The sequence below is a fragment of the Dermacentor albipictus genome, chromosome 7, assembly GCF_038994185.2.
Source record: "Dermacentor albipictus isolate Rhodes 1998 colony chromosome 7, USDA_Dalb.pri_finalv2, whole genome shotgun sequence".
Taxonomy (NCBI): domain Eukaryota; kingdom Metazoa; phylum Arthropoda; class Arachnida; order Ixodida; family Ixodidae; genus Dermacentor; species Dermacentor albipictus.
This window is the reverse complement of record NC_091827.1, coordinates 28,026,301-28,047,191: the sequence shown is the minus strand read 5'-3', so window position 1 is coordinate 28,047,191 and position 20,891 is coordinate 28,026,301. Positions and strand designations below refer to the sequence as shown.

At 44.5% G+C, this 20,891-nt stretch overlaps 1 protein-coding gene across 1 annotated transcript; it reads right to left on the bottom strand.

Moving 5' to 3' along the window:
- Positions 1-4,758: 4,758 nt before the first annotated feature.
- Positions 4,759-10,279, bottom strand: LOC135917432 (uncharacterized). Its single transcript, XM_065450996.1, has 8 exons — positions 10,182-10,279; positions 9,329-9,444; positions 8,680-8,846; positions 8,388-8,519; positions 8,234-8,332; positions 8,059-8,175; positions 5,858-5,929; positions 4,759-5,435 (listed from the first exon to the last, which is right to left on the bottom strand). The coding sequence occupies exons 2-8, from the start codon at positions 9,442-9,444 to the stop codon at positions 5,266-5,268; spliced, it is 873 nt and encodes a 290-aa protein (XP_065307068.1). The 5' UTR covers positions 10,182-10,279; the 3' UTR covers positions 4,759-5,265.
- Positions 10,280-20,891: the final 10,612 nt, after the last annotated feature.

Sequence of the window (20,891 nt, the reverse complement as noted above, 5' to 3'; positions counted from 1 at the left end):
GCGGGTCGGGCCGACGTTGCACTATCTCCGGGATCGGCCCCAGTCTGGCGAGTGCTTTACGCCTGCTTCACGTGCGCCGCGGGTTGGCCCGACACATGGACTATCTCCGGGATCGGCTAACGTATGGGGAGTGCTTAACGCCAGCTTCACCTCCCCCGTTGGTCGGCTCGGCATTGCACTGCCTTCGGGATCGGAAGGTTTAGCTCGGGTGCTCCTATCTTAATGCATGTAAAAGGAGAATTAGGTCTCCTCGGCAACCACTACACCAAGTTTGACGAGGTTTGTTGTATTTAAAAGAATAACGTAAAATCTAGTGATTGGTGGTTTCGAATTTTTGAGTTAGGTCGTGAATATTTTATTGAAAATCGGCAAAAATCGAATATATTAAAAAAAAGAAACTATGAAGTTTACAACTATAATTCAACAACGAAAAAGAATAATACAATTCTGTGAATTTCTTTTAATAGTACATATAAAGCTGACAAGATTGATATGTTACATATGAATCTAAAAAAAATTAGTAATATGGAACTGCAGCTTTTGCAGAACCCTTGTAACCAACGCAAAAAAATCTTGTAAGATGTAAAATGACATATGATATTTCCGTTTCGAATGATCTAGTGGATATCGTTTCCAAAACCGCGATATCTATTCTTGATGAAGAGCTATGAATTTGCAAACCTAGTGCTTCTATTTCTTTCAAACGGTCAAATATTTGAAAATGTTTTTAGCTATATTCAAGTACCAAATCTAAATTCGGCTTCCTGCAGTCACTAGATTTTTGCTTTCTCTCTGAAATGCAACAAATTTCATTAAAATCGGTCTGGAGGTTATCTCACAAAAACGCTTTTGCGTTTTACATGTAATCGAATAGGCCGCGTTGGAGTCGGGCCCGAGCTAAAGCTTCCTCTTAACGCCAGCTACACCTCCACCGTGGGTCAGGCCGGTATTACAATGCCTTCGGGATTGGCCCACGTTTGGGGAGTGCTTAACGCCTGATTCACCTCCGCCGAGGTTCGGGCCGGCATTGCACAACCTTCGGGATCGGCCCACGTATGGCGAGTGAATAACCCTTGCTTCACCTCCGCTTCGGGTAGGGCAGGCATTGCACTATGTCCGGGATCGGCCCACTTATGGGTTTTTTCCTTACCACGCCAACGACACAAAAATTTCCTTGGACGGTACAGTTATACAGCTTCGCTTTAATAGTGCAGCCAATGCCTTTCTTGCTCGCTAAATTTAGCGGACTACGGCAATAGCAAAACCGGAAACCCCCCAGGGACTATATGTTTGTAAAGAGTGAAAGGGTCTATACACGACACGTTCTTAATGTAGTGTACACGAGTCCTCACTCACAAACAATAACCACATAGCCCCACAAAAAAAAAAAAAGCACAGTTACACATAAATGATGTTTCATACATCTTTCGCTAGCGGTAATTTTTGGTCTGTGTTTAGAAAAAGAGACGATACGAACACTGAGTCATAATCACGGCACAATTTCACCGGGACTAAGAGCAAAGTGCCGGGAGTTCCAGGAATTGTTGTTGTAGCTAATAGCATAGAGAAAGAAAAATAGAATAAGAGGGGACACTCCCATAGAGCCCAGCGGCCGAATTGACTGCAGCGCACCTAGCCGTCGACGTTAAAACCTGAAGGACACTTCCGGTTTCGGTTTTGTGCGCGCGCGTTTTGAATACTAGCTGGTACACGTGGCGCCTGCTGCGCTGATCTCCTTTTCGTACCATTAATGCGCGTGCTTTTTATTTTTACAGGCGCGCGCTGCTTAGGGCGGGAAGCAGCATTTTGTAGGATGTGAAAATATACGGAAAGGCAGCTGTCAGGCAGGGTTTGTACAGCAGTGCCATTTCCAGAAAAGAGATGCTAGGATAAGCTTTCAATGGAATTCCATATTTATTTCATTCCATCAAAATAAAACACTGTGCAGTCCATGTGGCGTAATAAAAAGAATGCTGATACATAACACAAGGCATGAGGCTATGAGTACACTACAGAAGCTTAGAGAAAAACAAAAAGTAATGTTTATTTCACTTCATAAAAAAGCGGCGTTCATACCAATCATACATTTGGCATTCATTTTGCACGGCCAACTGAAAGACAAAAAATGACACGCACATCCACGTATATTTTTGGCGTTTCGTTTCCAATTAACACACAGTTTAGTATGTAGTCTTGCTGAGACCACCACATTGCTTTGCACTTAAATATAAATCCATGCCCTCTACCCCCAAAATAAAACAAACGTGGTATGCAGTCCATTTGGAGCATTAAAACGAATGCTGATACATACAAAACATAAAGCTTTGAATACAATACAGAACCTTAGAGAAAAAGAAAAAAGTAATGTTTATCTCGCTTCATAAGAAAGCAGCTTTCACACCAACCATACATCTATCTGCAATACACTTTGCGCGCTGCAAGCAAACTGAAATACAAAAAATGACACGCACATCCACGTATACTGTCGCCGCTGCGTATCCAATTAACCCACAAAGCAGTGTTGCTGAGCACCAAATTGCTTTGCCCTTAATTAAATCCATGCCCCCTCCCCCATCGCTCGTTCCACGAGCTAACACCCCCTACACCCCTCGCACACACATCGTAATGCTTTTGGCATTATATATCCAATTAACACAAAAAGTAGTGTTGCTGAGACCACCGCATTGCTTTACATTTAAATCCGTGCCCCCTCCCCCCCATCCCTCATTCCACAACCTAACCCCCCCCCCCTCCTCCTCGTGCACACGTCCTCGTATACTTTTGGCGTTATATATCCAATTAACAAAGTAGTCTTGCTGAGACAACTGCATTGCTTTGGGCTTAAATCCTTACCCACTCCTTATCAGCTCAGTAAGGTGTGCAAAATCAATATAGAAGCATTAAACGTTTCAGCCGGACGCAGGCAAGAGTAACATTTTTGAGGCAACCACCAGTGCGCACTGCTCTATACTCTGGCACTTGGTAAAGGTTAAAAGAAATTGTTTTGAGCCTGCTGTGGGTGCCGTGTTCACAAGGAATAGCATTCTGTAGGGCCATGTCCCCCCCCTCCCCCCGGAGGAGCTGCTGCACCTCCGGAGGGTGCCACCACCCACCACAACCACCCCCGCCCCCCACCACCCCCCCCCCCGCCCCCCTCCGCCTACCACCACACACTTGTAATGTATCAATAGTGTGACCCTGCCAAAATGCTATTCAATTTGAGCAAGGGAGCCCTAGCAGACCTTAAATGCCAATTATATGTTCATTGGTGAAAAGAAGTACTGCATTAACCTTTAACTTTTTCAAGCTGCACGCCAGACACTGATGAATGAAACCTAACTTTGTCTAAATTGCGGTTTACGAATCGAACATGCCAACACAGACGTATCCGGCAATACATTTTGACAAATCTCTGGCGACATGCAATGCAGCAAAATTCCATTTCCCCCACACCAAACAGATACTGATACAAAACATCACACACATGTGCAAGATGCGCTGTAGCCTCAATCACGGCAAGAAAGTGGGTCTCCATTTCTTGAACAAAATCGAACAATCTTTGTGATGGCACTGTCAAATTTCCAAACAGTTTGCTCGGTACGTGATAAGCCTTCAGTAGTGTAAAATACTGGTGCTCGGCACTCACTGAATTTATGTCACCTTGCAGCAACTGTCGGCAAGTGCACCCTTCGAATGATTTTGCCAGGAACACTTTGACCAGAAAGCCTGCCACGTAATATGCTGCTGAATCGTCAATGATATGCGACTGAATGTCTTTTGCAAGAACTGAAATGTCTTCGAGAGACGGAAAGTTATCAGGGCCAACTGATTCGACTACATCAACCAGAGAGGTGCTATTTAGAGAGAACGGCGACACTTCATGGAGAAGTTTAGATCTATCATCTTCTACGTTGCCCTGCTCAGAGAGTTTGAAGGCTTTCTGAATACAAATATGCTTTAAACCACAAATGAACTGAGACACATTTGGGTTAGTATTGCAACCGTGCTTTTGTCTGATGTGCCCAAACATGTTCTCTAGTGGGTCCTGTTGGAGCCTACGAGTTAGCAGATAGATGAAGTTGTAATTGGCCGAGAGATCGTCCCAAAGATGGATGACAGCCTGAATTGTTATCTGCCAGCCAGTGATTGTTTGCGGCTGACGCTTGCCAGAAAATTTCCAAGAAGCAATCCATGGAAGCTGCTCTTTCAGAAATTTAATTAATTCATTTTGCCCCTTTTTTATGGCATATCTGTATTTCTGAGCATTCCTATGGGGGCTGGAGCTGTTCAATGTGTCGAATAGCTTATCCATACGGTCACAAAAGTTTGCTGTAGCTACAGCTGAAGAGGAAAGCTCATTTACATAAACCAATGTCATAATTGCAATACTAACTGATGAGCTCAGGACTTGTACAGCTCTGCTGACTTTCATGTTACAAAATGGCCTTTGGTATATGTGCCGCTCTGTTAGCTTTGGAGCCAATCGTAACCTTAGTTCATGTGTGGATTTGTACAGTTGTTCAATATGAGACCAATTCACAACTTCTTTCCCAATGAGCAACTCGTGTGCTTGGAGATTGTTGCGGGTCGTTTTGATCAAATGAGGTACATCAAAAATAAAATAAACTCTCTCGCCTAGAACTTCAAAATATGGTTTCCCAATCGTGATGCCCAATTTCTGCGCCAAGCTGACATTTGACGTGCCTTGGTCACAGATTACCGCTTTGACAACAATTCTGACGGCTTTAAGTTGCTCAATAATCGAGATTAGTAATTTATCAATAACATTTGCCCATGTCAATACATGCCCTATCGTAAATGCGACTGGCTGAACCCACCTCTTAGATATACCTGCCAGAAGCACAACCATGGCTCTGTCGGCAATACTTGATGACCGCTCGATGCCATCATCTGCAAACCCATGCACAATATCTTCACCGGCATCATAGGATAAGTTCTTTTTCAAAGCTATTTCATCAAACATGAGGGTGCATACTCGGTCGCGCTCATTCCATGCGTGAGTGCTAGCAGAAATACTTTGAATAATTCCGGGAATCACTCCTGGTGACATCCTAAAGTTGCACAACCAGCGTCTCAGAGTACGCTGTGTTGGCAAAGAGAAAATTGGTGCCAAAAAACGGTATGCACGGGGTCCACGGAAGTTCAAATGCAAGGCAAACTTTTTGAGCCAGATAGGGAAGCGCTTGCCTTTTCCCCTCTGCTGCAATCGCAGGTGTGTACACAAAAGCTTAAAAACCTCCTCTGTCACTGATGGACTAATAATGCCCAGTGCCTTCGAAATGGATGGCGGTAGCTTGCTCTGCTTCTTCTGCAACCGTTTGACCGCTGGCATCTTGCTAGCTTGGACTGCAGTCGCCGGACGGTCGCCCTAAATTTTGTTGACGGAGAGCTCCTCACTGCGCTCTTCCAAGCAACTGTAAGATACAAAAAATAAGCACGCATAAATAAAGCTACGTGTACAACAATTCGACAATTTCTTGATACAACACTAATTTACTGGTTACTTCATACTGAACAGCTCATTATGAAACTTTAAAACAGTACGATACATTCAACCAAATATAACCATTGTTCGCAGGTACAATTCCTACACAGAGCCTCCATGAACACAATTAAAAGTAGATCTAAATTGCTTTGTGTCAAAGCCATGAGGGAGCCTTTCTCGCATATACTCATGAAGGAGTTCGAGTAAATAGTACAAAAATCTAACAATATGAGTTTCCTTCGGCTGCTCAACTTTTCCATTATTAAAATGAACCACTATTACAAGAACACCCCCCATCTTGAAGAAAATCCACAAAGCCTTTGGCTAGCGTTAAATGAACCAAACACTTACCGGGATAGTTTCCTACTGGTCTTTCAGCTGAATCGAAAATGTTGGCGCTTGGGGACACCTCGGAAATGGCATCTGCACAAAAACACAGAGCAAGATATTACCCAAACAGCTTATGCATCCCAAGCATCCTTTGAGCTACAACGCTAACAAGAACTTGCCTGGCACAATTTTGCATTACCTCCCTCACTTACTGCCAATATAGTTGAAAGTACAAAGCAACGGTAGCTTGTGCGTTGACAATTATTTCCTAACTTGCACAGCAAGACCTAACCAAATGCTAAGCATCAACAGTTAATACCACTGTGCTCTTTAAACAAAATAAATGTTGCATAGTTTATAAGTTGTACGTCATGAGTTTACAGAGTTTGTTAGAGATATCACTCTACGCATTTACAAAGCTCATGCTTCTGCAGACAAGCATTCATAAAAGCTTCAATTTCTGATATGAGAAGTGCCAGTGTCCACCACACAATTTAACAATGATACAATCATAGTACACATATATGGCAAATATATGTCACAAGAATAATCATCCTAAAAGATTGTGCACTTTATGAGCGTGCTCCAATCTGAACAGTACTCTTAAATATCGCACCTTGACCTTCCAGTTACCTCGTATGTAATGGTTATTCAAAGGTTATGGTCGACTAAGGACTTATTTATTAATTTCACTTATTTCGATATACTGCAGCCCAGAAGGGCTATCGCAGGAGTGGGGAAATACAATACATAGAATAGCATAAAGAGCACAGAACATCATGACTAATATACAATAGAAATTCATTGAGTGGTAAAGATCTTGCGTAACCAGGCAGCGCACTCCGCAATCTCAGAAGGGACAGGGAGACTAAACGCTTCGGTATGATGGTGACAAGTGGACGTATTCAACTCATGCTGACTGGTGATATTGGGTCTAGATTTCCCTTACTTGCCAAGTAAGGAGAATGGAGAATTGTGGGGAGTAAGAGTATAAAGAAACCTGAAAGATTCAAAGTGACGACGAGAAGAGAGACTGGCAAGTTGAAGACTAAGATGGGAAATGGGCAAAAAATACCTGTCAAAACGATAAACGAAGCCCACAGCTTTCTTGTCAGATGCACTTTTTTTGATAGATATTTTGTGTGCATTCCAAACGCCAGAGCCACACTTCAGTATTGGACGAACCATCGTTTTATAAGTGAGGAGTCGTGTGCTAAGTGGGGATGACCGTAATATGCGTTGCAAGCAGCCTAAGCACTAGGTTGCACGAGTTCGATGTGAAGCATCTCCTAGAGGGTAGTCGTTATACGAATAGGTAAGTGGAGAAGGCGGAAAATGTTTGGTAAATGACATAGGTACAACTTTCTGGAAGTTGATTTGCATCTGCCAAGTCACACCATGATTGAAGTGATGCAAACGAGTCGTTATGGATCATGTGATCGTGACGAGTTTTAATCGTATGGTACAATACACAATCATCTGCCTAATGCAGATTCTAAGAGGAACATTACTTGTTAGATCATTTATTAAGATCAAAAATAGAAGCGCACCCAATATTGAACCTTGAGGCACACTAGACGTTACACTGCATGTGGAGGATTGAGAAGACCTAAAGAGTACGTCATAGTACGTACTGAGACCAATTGGATAAAAAAGAAATCCAGGTAAACACTTTGTTGTTAAGAATAACAGTGAGCTTCTTGAACAATTCAGAGTGCAACACAGTGTCGAAAGCTTTTGAAATATCAATAAATATTGCATCAATTCGATCACCTGCATAGAGGGCCTGATGGGGCCTGTGCAACGGTAGTGTATTCAATAAGCTGGGTCGCAGTGATAAATCCAAACCGTGCTGAGCACCAGATAAACCATTACACTCCAAGAATTCAATATGTTCGCAAATTACACATTGAAGTATTTCACAAGAATGACACGTTATAACGATGGGTCTGTAGTTTAGTAAGGACTGCTTACTACCATATTTGAATAGCGGAATAACTTTAGCTGTTTTCCAGGCAGAAAGTATAACAGACGTCGAGAGAGATTTCTGAAAAACAATTAAATATTGACTAGTCCATAAAAAGTCTGTAAAGAGAAATGCCTTATCTATATCGCCAGGTTAACCTTTTTCAGATTCAGTTAAAAATCAAATTCAACACACCCTGGTTTGAAACAATGTTGTTAAAACTATGCGTCTGCTCTATAAAATGTATGATAGTTACCATCAACAGCACAACGCTCATCCTCGGTAGAACTGCTGCCAAACATATCCACCTGGGAGGTCGTTGCACCTAGCTCGCTCACAGGGGTGTTGCAGCCAGACATCTGTTGTAGGCTTGCTGGAAAAATACCCATCATTGCCACTTTGTTAAGTTTAACTTGATACACCAAACTCACCTTTAGCAGCATGGCTTGCCGTCATGAGGGAGCCTTGCTCGCATGTCTTATGTAGGACGTCCTCACCAGCTTGTTCCTCACTTGCAGGACGGCTGCAGCCTACATTCATTGGCAAGACTGAGTGTTAGTCGCAAACACAGGACACTACAAGTACCTTGCAAAGCAGGGTCTTCAAACATAGTGCTGATGCCTATAGTAGACTTTTCCAGATGGTCCTCTGGAACGGTGTTTTGATGCGATGTAACAGCGAATCCAACAGATGGTACATCGGCAGCATCTGCAAAAGCTAAATAGAAAAAAATGTTCACCTGAGGTTGGTTCAGGTCGAAATAATTGCCACAAAACTCTTACCACTAGCAATTCTATGAAGACACAGAGACGTACATGAGCTACAGCAAAGTGCACCAAGACAGTGCTGACACTTGGAACTTTGCTCTATTGCGTACCTGAGGAAACTGTAGGTACAGCTGTTCTAATGAGTCGCGTGCGACCTGGGTCCAGGAAATCTTTTGCAGTGAAATGGTCGCTGCATATCCTGTATGACTTGTACAACACACCTGCCGGCTTTTCCATAAGGTCGGCTCTGCGGGAATATGCCACCCATGCCGTCGACCTGCGCACATTTTAAAAGAGCATGTTGTATGGCACAAACAATAAGCATCGAGCATTTTATTGCATTAGTGTGTACATGCTTGACAAATCAGGAATTTAAAATGCGCTACATTAGTTATAAAAAAAAATTTATACACTAGTTTTGAAATTGCCGAACAGCTGTAGGGGCCTCTAGAATGTTCCACTTAATGCGATAGAATGTTTCATTTTGCAAATTTTCTATAACAAGATACTCACAAAGAGGTACACAACACTTAAGTTACAGGTACAATGGTACGCTTATACCACAAAAAAAAAGATGCATTTGCTGCAATGTGTAAATGCTCATGATTTTTTAAGAATCCCAAACTGATTCCAGAGCGTACACATTATGCCCCTCACTGGATTACTTCAGCTAAATAAATGTTATAATCGGGCGACATTGCTGCATATTTTCATTAAAGCAGCAGAAACAGTGCGCTGCTAAATTGGAACACAACAAACCTGCTGTCCTGTGGGATACGAAAAAAACTGGTGCCGGGCTTCTTTCTCGTTCTTCCATTGTTTTGGCACCACTGTACACAACAGTAACTGCCGTACGAGCCACTACAGGAGGACATCTGTTGAGAAACGTAAATGACAAGCATGTGTCATTGATGTAAAGCGCTTGAAGAGGCGACATGCGCGAAAGCGGCGAACAGACGAGATTACGAACAAAGGCAATTAGCTTTAACATTTTTAATTTAACAAAACATAAGTTACAGTAACGTTGGGCGCCAGAGGAAGGGCCGCAAATTTATCTTGCTAGATGCATTTAAAGCGCGAAGGCCGAGCTGCTTTTTGCTGCGTCACGACAGGCGCGGCGAGCGGGCCTCAAAATAATTTTCAACAATGTTGGGCGTCAGAGAAAGAAAAGCGCCATGAACTTGTCAGTGCATTAAAGCGCGAAACCGCGCACCACGGCAGAGCTACTTTTCGTTAACTGCGTCTCAGCGCCAGGCGCACCCACTGCGCTTGAAAAGTACCCCAAAAAGTAACCAATTTAGTCACAATAATGTTGGGGGTCAGCGAAAGCGCCAATATCAGTAGACGCGAAACTGCGTCGCAGCGTCACAGCACCCTGTGCGACTAGCGTCTATGCTAGCGTCGCGTGCCCAAAAACTACTGAAATTAGTTAAAATTAGTTAAGGCTTACAGGAAGCGTCGCAAACATCTCCCAGAACGATTCTTTAATTAAAATTAACTGCTCCACGACGGCCACGCTGTTTTTCGTTAACTGCATCACAAGTCTAGACTAGGTGCCAGATAAGCCTAATTGCTCGAAATGCGTCGCAGACTGTCAAAGAAAGTTTCTCACCTTGCCGTTGTCCACTAGTGTAATTTCGTCATGTCGCAGTTCCGAACGAACGCTAGAATTCGCCGGGTGCCCATGAAACCAAGCTAAATCCCAAAACAGAAAAACAGTCACACGGGTGAGCAAACAGTCCAACGCTCAAATACACGGCCGGTCGCTCTCGCTTCGGCGGCGTGTCTGACGAATGACGCAAACATCTGCCTCGTCATTCGCCCGTTCGCCTGTCGCTAGGCAACGGAAGTAAGCCGCAAAGTTCAACTTAATTTATACGCAGATATTTTTAATTTTTCCGGGAAAGAATAAAATAAATTAAACAATTGCTGTTAATCTCATTTCACATTCTTCTTTTTCTCGATGCTCGCGACCCCAATTCGTCGATGTTAAAAGTATAGCGTGACGTGTTTCCTGTTTCCAATTTTCGCCGAGTGTCCGCTCTTGTTCAATTCCCTTTCTCTATGCTAATAGACTTAGCGGCATCGAATGAAGGTCTCACTACACAGCCTCCTAAGCTGCATTGAGTGCCTCACGATTCTCCGCGCAAGGCTCCTTTAGTCTTGCTGCACAGCGGAGAACGCAATGGATATTGCAGGGACACACATCATCAGCATCGGTCTTTTAAGAAAGAGTGTTCGTTCGGTCTTTTGCAAACTGGGGAGCAACTTGGAGTCATCTAGTTTTTCATCGAGATGGGCATACCCATAACCTGTGCGCTCTGAAGTTCCTGAACGCTACCAATAAACCACGCCTTTCTTCTTTATTTCAGAACGCCCTGGGCGTCACCATAATTCGCTGTGTCTATAGTCGCGGACAACTTTCTATGGCTATGAAGGGAAACCTACGAGGGCGGAACCTCTGCACACGTGTTACCGCGCCAAGTAGTCCGCCAGTGTTTGACAGTGCATTTGGTTGCTATATATAGGAACAGAGGCTGAATCCACGCAGCTTTCATGTGTGACAGTTTGGCGTATGCCCAGTCGCGGAGTGCAGAAGCCGCAAGATAAGTAAACATCTATATTCATTGGTGTGTTTCATCTTATTTAACTCTTGCTAATAAGGTGCTTATGTTTCCACTTCCCCAGCTTAAACTAAGGAGCATGAAAACGCGGGACACTTTTGAGAGGTGCTCTTACTTGTGCGCGCTTTAATTGTCTTCGTAGTTTTCCCTTTATTTTAAGTCTTGGTGCACGATAGTTGGGACACGCTTTTTATATATATTTCAGATCCATGAAAGTCGCGAACGCACACCAACAAAAGAACATACAATAGTGAAGCGGTACAGACATGGCTGCATGTGGAAAGACGCACACTTGGTCGTTATTATCACAAAGAGTGTTGGCCAACGGCAAAGAAAAGAGCGCGTGAAGGATTCTCTATGCAGAGACCGCCACATGCCATTTTATTTTATTTGTTACCACTTTCTTTCGCATCTTCGACAACCTTTTTTTTTGTTGTTATATCATATTACCACCGCATCCGTGGCGTGGCTAGCGCCCTTGTGAATCAGCACCGTCATCATTACTCGCGGACAACTTTATGCGGCAGTGCAAGGAAAGCTACGAAGCAGAGTTTCAACATGTGCGTGTTATTGGGCCAAGTATGGTGTGGCATACAGCGCATACTTCGGCTTCTGAGATGAGACGCTGGTGGAATCGACGCTGCTTCCACGAGCAACGCTTTTGCCCAGAAGCCGACGGGAAAATCAGGAAAGCTAAGTCAACGTCAAGATGCAGTGGCGTGTTTCGTCCTATTTATTGTTGTGAACAATGACTTTAAAACTAACCGCGGATGAAAATGTCGCGCTTTCTTCAGAAGCGCTTTCATTTGTTCGCGCTTTGCCTGCCTAGCCTAAATTTCACAGCACCTGTGTTTGGTAAAAGTTTATTTCAACAAGAGACGATACGAACACTGAGTCACAATCACGGTACGATTCCACCGGGGCGATAACATGTACGAGAAACGAAGCATTCTAAAGAGGGTTTAACTCGCGCGATAACTGCAGCAAAAGTGCGCCCCCAAGAAACTTCCGGTCACGGGCCTTATCGATCTACGGCGCCAGAATTCACTGAGCGCGTTTTTAAGATATATAACTGGCGGAATATCTGTTTTAGGTTTTGATATAAAAGACATGCGCATTACTCCTCAAGACAAATACACAAAAATTTTGGTGTAACAACGTAGGGCAACATTCAATTGTAATATTGTTCTATGTACAGAGGAAGACTGTTGGAAATCGGCCAGCTTAGATATTACCGCACTCTTGCTAGTTAAAAATGCACCATGCCCTTCCACTTTAGGAAGAAGGATGACCAGCGAAGCTGTGTATGTGGGTCCCTTACCGCCTGCTTCATCTCCGCGGCGGGTTGGCCCGGCATTGTAGTTTCTTCTAAATCGACTCAGCTGCGGGGTTTTTTTCTTACCCTGAATGCCCACGACACGAAAGTTTTCTCGGATGGTAGAGGTATACAGCTTCGCTGTAATATCGCAGCCAGTGCTTTCTTGCTTGCTAAATTTAGCGGACTACGTGAATGAGCAAAACCGGAAATCGCCCAGGGCCTATATGTTTATAAACATTGGAAGGGTCTGTACACGACACGTTCTCAATTAGTGTCCGAGCACTCACTCACTAACATATAACCACATTGACCCACAGAAAAAGCATAGTTACACATAAATGATGTTTCGTACGTCATTCGATGCCGCTATTGTTCGTTTGCGCCAATGACGTACGAAACATAGCGTGGTGTGTGCATACATGTATGACAATTTATGATGCGGCTGTGTAGTGAAACCTGCACTCGATGCCGCTATTTTCGTGGCTCCATTGACGTACGGAAGTTAGCCCGGTGTGTGGATACATGTAACAATATACGAAACGGAGCGTGGGGTGTGGATACATTTAACAATTTATTGTTACATGTATCCATACACCACGCTAAGTTTCGTACGTCATTCGAGTCAACGAAAATAGTATTGTTACATCTATCCACACACTATGCTACTTTCCGTGCGTCATTGGAGCCAACGAAAGTGGTATTGTCACATCTAACGACACATCCGTGATTGTGCATACGTCATTGTAGCCAACATGAATAGTGGCATCCAGTGAAGGTTTCACTACACAGCCGCCTAAGCTGCACTGGATGTCTACGGTATTCTCATCAGAAGGCTCGTTTAATCTTGTGGGGCAGCGCAAAACGCAATGGGTATTGCAGGAACACACATCAGCAGCATCGGTCTTTTAACAAACAGCGATCGTTGGAACTTTTGCAAACTGGGGGGAACTTGGCGTCAACTAGTCTTCCATCCAGATGGGCATCCCCATAACCTGTGCGCTCTGAAATTGCTGAACGTACCACCAAGCCAGGCCTTTTTTTTTTTCAGAACGCCACGGATGTCGCCTTAATGCGCTGTGTCTATACTCGCGGACAACGAAGGGAAAGCTACGGGGGCGGAGTTTCTGCACATGTGTTAACGCGCCACTACAGTCCTCCAGTGTTTGACAGTGCATTTTGTTGCCCGGAACAGAGGCTGAATCGGCGCTGCTTCCACGTGTGACAGTTTAGCGTATGCCCAGACGCGGAGGGGAAAAGCCGCAAAATACGTAAACTTTTCTATTGAGTGGTGTGCTTAATCTTACTTAACTGTTGCCAATAAGGCGCCTATGTTTTCTCTTCCCCAGCTTAAACTAACGAGCATGAAAACGCGGGACACTTTTCAGAAATGCTCTCACTTGTGCGCGCTTTGCTTTCGTAGCTTTGCCTTCATTGCCACAGAAAGTTGCCCGCGATAATAGTTGAAGGAATAGAAACACGTAGGAAATAGTAACAGGCTTTTACTGGCGTCTCGGCCGTACGCAGTACTAATTGGGCGTGAGCCCCGGCGTAAATAGCATTGCAGAAGCTCCCGCGCGGGCCTCTGTACTCCAGTGCCAGAGCACAGTGAAGAGGTTCTCGTTCTTCTCGATAAAAATGTATGAAATGTTTCAGCTTTAATTTCTGCGAGTACGCGGCAATGGCAAGTGATACCCCGCGGTGCAATCGCCACTGCAGGAAGTATTTTTCTTTAAGTGCCCACTCAGTGGACTGTCCATATCGGCTGGTGCTGAAGTGCTGATTTTGGCTGGGCGGAGGTTCCAGTGCGAAGGAGACATGTGCCCAGCCAGTCTCCTCCCTACTGGAAGCGCTCGAGCCAATCAGCGGTGGCCGAAGTGTACACACCCACTAGGTGGAAAGATCCGCACATTCCCCGTCAGTGGAGCAGCACGACAATGGTGACACTCACGGTGTGATCGCCCCCTTAGGCGTCCGTATAATTTCTATTGCCAATTGCAAAGCCATTATAACTAGATCAGCTGTATGCCCTTAGAATAACGACTGCACGGCAAAGAAGGTATGACGACCATATCAGGAATACGATATAATGACGAAGCTTCTTCGGCATGACGATTGATTACGACTTCTCTATTCACTTTCATTACGAACGGAAACGAACTCGCCCAACTTGCTGCTTTACTCAAATTAAAATTTTTGCACTTCACTAAATGCGCTCTGAGTTTTTCCGGCTTGCTGTGGAACGCGTACAGTTCAACATGTGGTGCGTAATTCATGAAAGCTGGAGAATTTCGCGTTACAGACGCCTAAATCTAAAGTGCAGATATCCTCGATTGCACTGGGTTGTGATTTCTTCCCATGCATCTCGGTTTTGAAATGTGAGTTAACAAGAATAATCGCCTCTTAGAATACGCTCAAATATAAAGTGCTCGGCTCGAGTAACTCTGAGCGTCTTCGATGATTATGCAACCGGTATGTCGTAAGGCACACGATGCTTGACTTGGGGCATCGAAAATACAGATACGGATACACGTCCTACCGTACGTATCGTGATGCAGATAAATGATACCCAAGGAGCATCCTACGGTAGTACTTAAGATATATGTATCGCCCAGCCCTCCCTGTGCGTCAGCACACAGAAGGGGAACGAACAGGACACCGATCCAATAGCTGTGACAACGGCGTTCACCTTTCCATAAGAAACCTAGAAACTAGACTATATATGTATACAAACAATAGATTTACATCAAAAACATTACAAACTGCTGTGCATGCCTTGTTGTAAGAAAGTCATAGCGATTCAACGCACATACTGTAGCCTGTGTGGTGCACATACTTAGTTGCCTAATAATTGTTGCCTGTGTGTGCAACAATTCAGCTTCTGCTAAAAAGGGAATAATTTCTCAAAAGTCGATAACAGTGCGTAGGTAATGTGCCTACAAAGCTAATGTCCCACGAATTTGAGAAAGGTACAGCGAAGTATAGGTTTCTTGTCGTATGCGTTGAATGGGGTGCCAGAAAAAGATCCCATTTGTTAAAAAATCGTCATCAATATTCGGGAGCAGCTTTCCTCCCACTGATAAATTGAAATCGTACAAAAAACTCATGTTTATATCGTCTTGACCTGTCACAAGAAAAGCTGTCATGCTCAGACGCGAGGACGAAGCATACTGGAGGTTACCCTACGAGAGAAGCAAGAGCTTTGACCACTGACATTGCCTGCTTTATTATAAAACTCATCGAACACGCATATTGGAATCTATGTCAGAGAAAGAGAGAGAAAGAAATTTATAATGAGGTTGGCCGGAACTACTATGTTCTATAGCCTGCTAATCAGCGTTTGCGAAGGAGACAAAGGGTTACAAAAGGAAAAGGAGAAAGTCAAGATGAAAAGACATGAATTTGAAAATCCATTTGATGCTAAGATTTCGTGAAACGGTCAAATAAATATCGTACAACTGTTCAGCTTATGCGCAACGTAGCGATGACGTGCTGGTGTTCCGAGTCGGCGGGAAGCGACCCACGCTTTCGCGGGTTACAGTGCCTCCGAGATCGGCCCAATTCACTCGGCCAGGAACCGAAGGAGCATTACGCTAAACCCAGGGAAAGAAAGCACAGAAAGTTTTGCTTTTATTGCGGGCTATTGTGGGCTTAATGTTTGCTGTAGTGAGAATATTTGGGTACCATTTGTTGCTTAACTGCTTGAGAACCGAGGCGGCCGCTGGCGCATCTGGTAGGGGTTGAAGGTCTACCTATGGACATTTTTCGCAAATGAGTTTGCTCTAGAGAAACGAGATGGCGCTTTCGGCGCCGCGCCACTCGTTGCCTCAGCGAAAGCGCACGGATACGACATCACTGCCTCTTCTGCCGTCCTTCTGTGCGATTAGCTGTCGGAGATGGAAGTGGGTTTTCAATAACGGGCCGTGCCTCATTCATGCTGCAATATATGGAGCCGTGGATTGAAAACGTGTGCAGTAATTAGTTTGCAAGAAGTTGTGTCTGGCATGAGGAATGTGATGAATCTACGTGTCCAAGTTACAGACCGCTGCCACATAAGTACTGCCTGTGTTGCCGGCTCTTGGGGATCCGCGGCTTGCCTCGAGGATAAAAAAAGTTCACTCATCCGCCAGCGTTCTAGCGCTAACCTCCAAGGAAAGCCCTTCAACCCCAGGACGTCTGCACGAGTGAATACCGCTCTTTATACGGTGACGAAGGAAGTAGCGCCGCTTCTTCTTATCTGGTGAATTTCTCGCACGTCATCTGCCCACGTCCACGCCAATTCACATGCAAATTTACGCCCACTACATCGCCAAGGTATCAAGAATAAGTGTACAGACGCGCACATGAATCAATGCGCCGAAGCATGGGTGACGGCGATTACACCGACAGCACAATAATGTTCGAAGCTGAACGTTTCGTACTGAGCCACACAGTAAGCTCAGTGACTATCTATAATACGCATTTGATACAAGCTATTACAACGTACATAACAACTACGTTATAATCCTTCCCACCAAGTGCCAATGTTTTGGATTTTAGCACACCCGCAGGCGATCATGCAAAAAATAAACAATCGAATAGTGACCGCCCGCAGAATTTTAGAGAGTCATAAACGTCACAAATAAGCCACAGTTTAAAAGTAATTGCTAAATAAAGAACGAAGAGCTAAGCACACTGATACTGATTCTGTTCATGAGCAGAAAGTTAGGAAAGCTTGGAAATTAGTGGCCGCCCGACTCGCCGCTCGAAGCACTTTGCGTTCTTTTTTTTTACTCTTCACCCCCTGAAAAACACTTTGATGTAACACATACTGAGCAACCGAAAGCTGTATCGGGAGTTTTTCATGTTGTTCTACAATTTTCTCATTGCACTTTACATCTAATTATGATATTTTAAAAGTTGATTAATCACTTGACTAAATATGTATTTCGGCGGAATGCAAAAGCATAATCTAAGTATCTACAAGCGACGGCAAATAATATTACATTGGTTCATTTCAGCTACGTGGCATTTGCACATTTTGAAACCTTGGCGCATGATAGTTGGGACACCCTGCATATATATATATATATATATATATATATATATATATATATATATATATATATATATATATATATATATATATATATATATATATATATATATATATATCGTGTGTATGAATGTGCGAACACAAAAAAGGGTATAGCCTGGTATAGCCTCAGTAATATGGAAGCGTATGGAACGATACCGCATTGTTCCTAATCATCACAAAGCGTGTTGGCTAATAGCAAAGAGAACAAATTAACGATTTTCTGCGCAGGCACAGCCACACACTCTTTCATTTTATTTATTATTACTTTCTTTCACATCTTCGACAACTTGTTTCTTTGTTCGTATCATATTACCACCTCATTCGGGGCCTGGTTTGTGCCGTTGTAAAATGAATCATCACCCTCATTTTTACTCGCGGACAACTTTATGAGGTGGTGAAAGAAAAGCTACGTAGGCGGAGCTTCAAGTTACGCATGTTACTGCGCTTAGTAGTCTGGCAGCGTGTATTTTGGTTTCTCGAAAGAGATGCTGGTGGAATCGACGTTACTTCCACGTGCGAAGGTTTCGCATTTGCCCCGATGTGGAAGGCAAAAGGCTTCAAAGTAAACTTCAGCATTCAGTGGTGCGTTTCGTGTTATTTAGGTTTTGCGTACAACGTGTTTAAAAATTAAAGTGCATGAAAATGTGGCGTTTTCTTGGGAAACGCACTCATTTGTGCGCGCTTCGCGACCACTGCTGAAGTTTCACATCACTGCCACCGCACGTACCTTCCATAGAAGCACCGTCCTTGGAGCCAGCTGGCACGAATGCGTCGAGTGAAGGCTTCACAACAGAGCCACCTAGGCTACTCTGGCTCTCTGCAGGATTCTTATAGGAAGGCTGCGTTAAGCTTGGTGCAGAGCACAGAACGCAAGCATCTTTTAAAAGGCACACATGAACAACATCGGTGCTTTAACCAAAAATACATTTGTTGTGACTTTTGCAAACTGGGGAACAATTTCGCCTCGACTAGTCTTCTATAAAGACGAGCATACCCGCAAGATAGAGAGAGAGAGAGAGAGAGTTTGTGATTGCGAAGAGGAAGAGGGCACTATTTTACCACAGCGCCCTCGGAAATTCGTTAACACTCCCAAGATAAACCTATTTTTTAGAACGTCCTGGCCGTCGCCGTACTATACAAGCACGTAGGAAAAATAACAGGATTTTGCAGAAGTTCTGGCCGGACGCTGTGCTAATTGCGCATGAGCCCCCGCGCAATGAGCATTGCAGAATCTTGCACGTGTGCCTTGATACGCCCGCGCCAGACTCCGGAGAGGAGATTTCCGCTCTCCTCGATGAAATCGTACGAAAGATTTCAGCTATAATTTCTGCGAGTCCGCTGACCTGGTACTAGCAATTGAGACACCTCGTCTCCGTAGACACTGGGGGAAGCATTAATCTTTAGTGTCCGCTCATAGAACTGTCCATTCCTGCTTGTGCTGAAGTGCTCATTTTGGCTGGGTTGGGGTTCCAGTGCGAACGAGACAGGCACCAGTGCGAAGAAGACAGGCAAGACGGAGTTCACTAGCACGAAAGCTTTCAGGTACTATACCATCTGACGTCTTTAAATAGGTCATCGCCAGGTCTTGAATGTGTTTATATCCGTGCTTGATTATGGGTTTCGGTAACCCAAGGTTTCTCAAAACCATCGCCGAAAATCTCGTGATCGTTCTTGTGCAATTTCTTAGACGGTACAATAATACTAAAGTACAGCTCAAATATAAGCGCTTAATTCGCGGGTTCAAGAAATGAGTGCAAAAGCTGAAATAGAAAATCTACTGATTTCTACCGATCTCTCTCGAAAAAAAATATATACTCTGTATTTTTAGGTGTCGCGGCAACGCTGCCTTAACGCCATCGCGCTATTATGCGCGAGGGATTGACGACAACGAAAGAAATACGACGGCATCGCCCCACATAAAAAAAATGGCTGTGGCTTAGGTAAGGTTAAGCCGAGGATGCGAAGCATACTAGCCTTTATTTTAGTTGTTGAACTACTGTTTAGCCTGGTGAACTGCTGTTGCTTGGCCATATTTGGTTCGGCTAGACGAAGAAACAACTCATGCAGGCGAGCGCACGAGTTGAGCCTCCGCTTTTGCAGCTGTTATGACGTCATATGGTAGCTACGCGGCCGCGCTCGGCGCAGCAAGGAAGAGCGTGGTTGTGCGGCTAGTATGCTTCGCATAAAAACTGTAGAATGAAGCTGAATGCAACTAAGGAATGGAGATGACGGCGTGCGTCTGTTGAAACTCGGCGTCTGCGACTACGTACAGGTACGGCGTCGTCCACACGCAAGCAGACGGCCGCTCTCCACGGAACGCCCGATGAGGCCGCTAGGCGAACTGCTTGCGCGTGCCCGTTGTGTGCCAAAGGTGGGCCTGCGACTTGTCCTGTGCTGCTGTGCCGTCACGCATCAAATGTCGTCGCGTGATGGTGTCGTAATTTCTCTTACATCATGGTGCAGCGTGCCCCAAAGGAAGGTATTTCGCTTCACAGTGCACGTAAAGCGTTCGGCGTTCTCGCGCGTCGCAGAACCAGCTGCTCAAAAGAGTAATGAAGCTTTCGCCGAATGCCTGCTTCTTTACCTGTTCTGTGTTTATGAGGTACTTCTTGGCATTTTTCATCGGAAGTCTGAGAAGCTGGGATGCATAATAAAGCCACAACTTTTCGTACAATGATTTCGTCGCTCCTTCAACGTCATGTCTCTCTCGCTGTCTTTCAAAGATTTGGTAAGCTCTACCTGCTCATTCGATCGTTTATTCTGAAATCACGAACATGTAGCGCGCATCACTAAGCTGCTATGACAATTAAACCACGCCCTCCTTAGGAGCGAACGGCTAAGCCGTCTTGAGCGGCAAAACGATCTCAAGGCGGATTTAAAGTGGTGGCGAAGGCTGGGCCGAAAAGTGGTTTAGCGCGACTGCAGCACAACCAGAGGATGGGGGGCAAAACACTCATATAAAGAAATAATAAAGCTACAAAATTGGAATGTAATCTGCCAATAGAAAAGAAAAAATATATTAGCACCTTGTTTTATGAAAGAGGTAAGTCGTTTTATTAAAACCTGGCAAATTTTGTATTTTTGCAACACTCTTGACCTGCCCCCTACTCATGAGTGTGCGGTGCATTACAGCGCGTCTTTGCAGGCCTTGTTTCGATACCCGGCTACCCGGCCACAGTGGCGGGAGCTTACGAAGCGATTTCTTATCGCCAGCTGTCTGCGATGGCGCGCCTGGTAATGCGTATGAATTTAGCTCGCCGGTCTCAAAATGCTCCTTTTGCGAAGTTTTCGTCGTCCTTGCACGTC

Bases quoted from the DNA above. Each gene is read 5' to 3' on its own strand.
- LOC135917432 (XM_065450996.1), bottom strand. From the start codon at position 9,444: ATGTCCTCCTGTAGTGGCTCGTACGGCAGTTACTGTTGTGTACAGTGG. The intron at 8,847-9,328 runs GTTTGTTGTGTT...AAATGTGCGCAG, and splicing joins CGTATCCCACAGGACAGCAG to GTCGACGGCATGGGTGGCAT. The intron at 8,176-8,233 runs GTGAGTTTGGTG...GTATTTTTCCAG, and splicing joins GGCAAGCCATGCTGCTAAAG to CAAGCCTACAACAGATGTCT.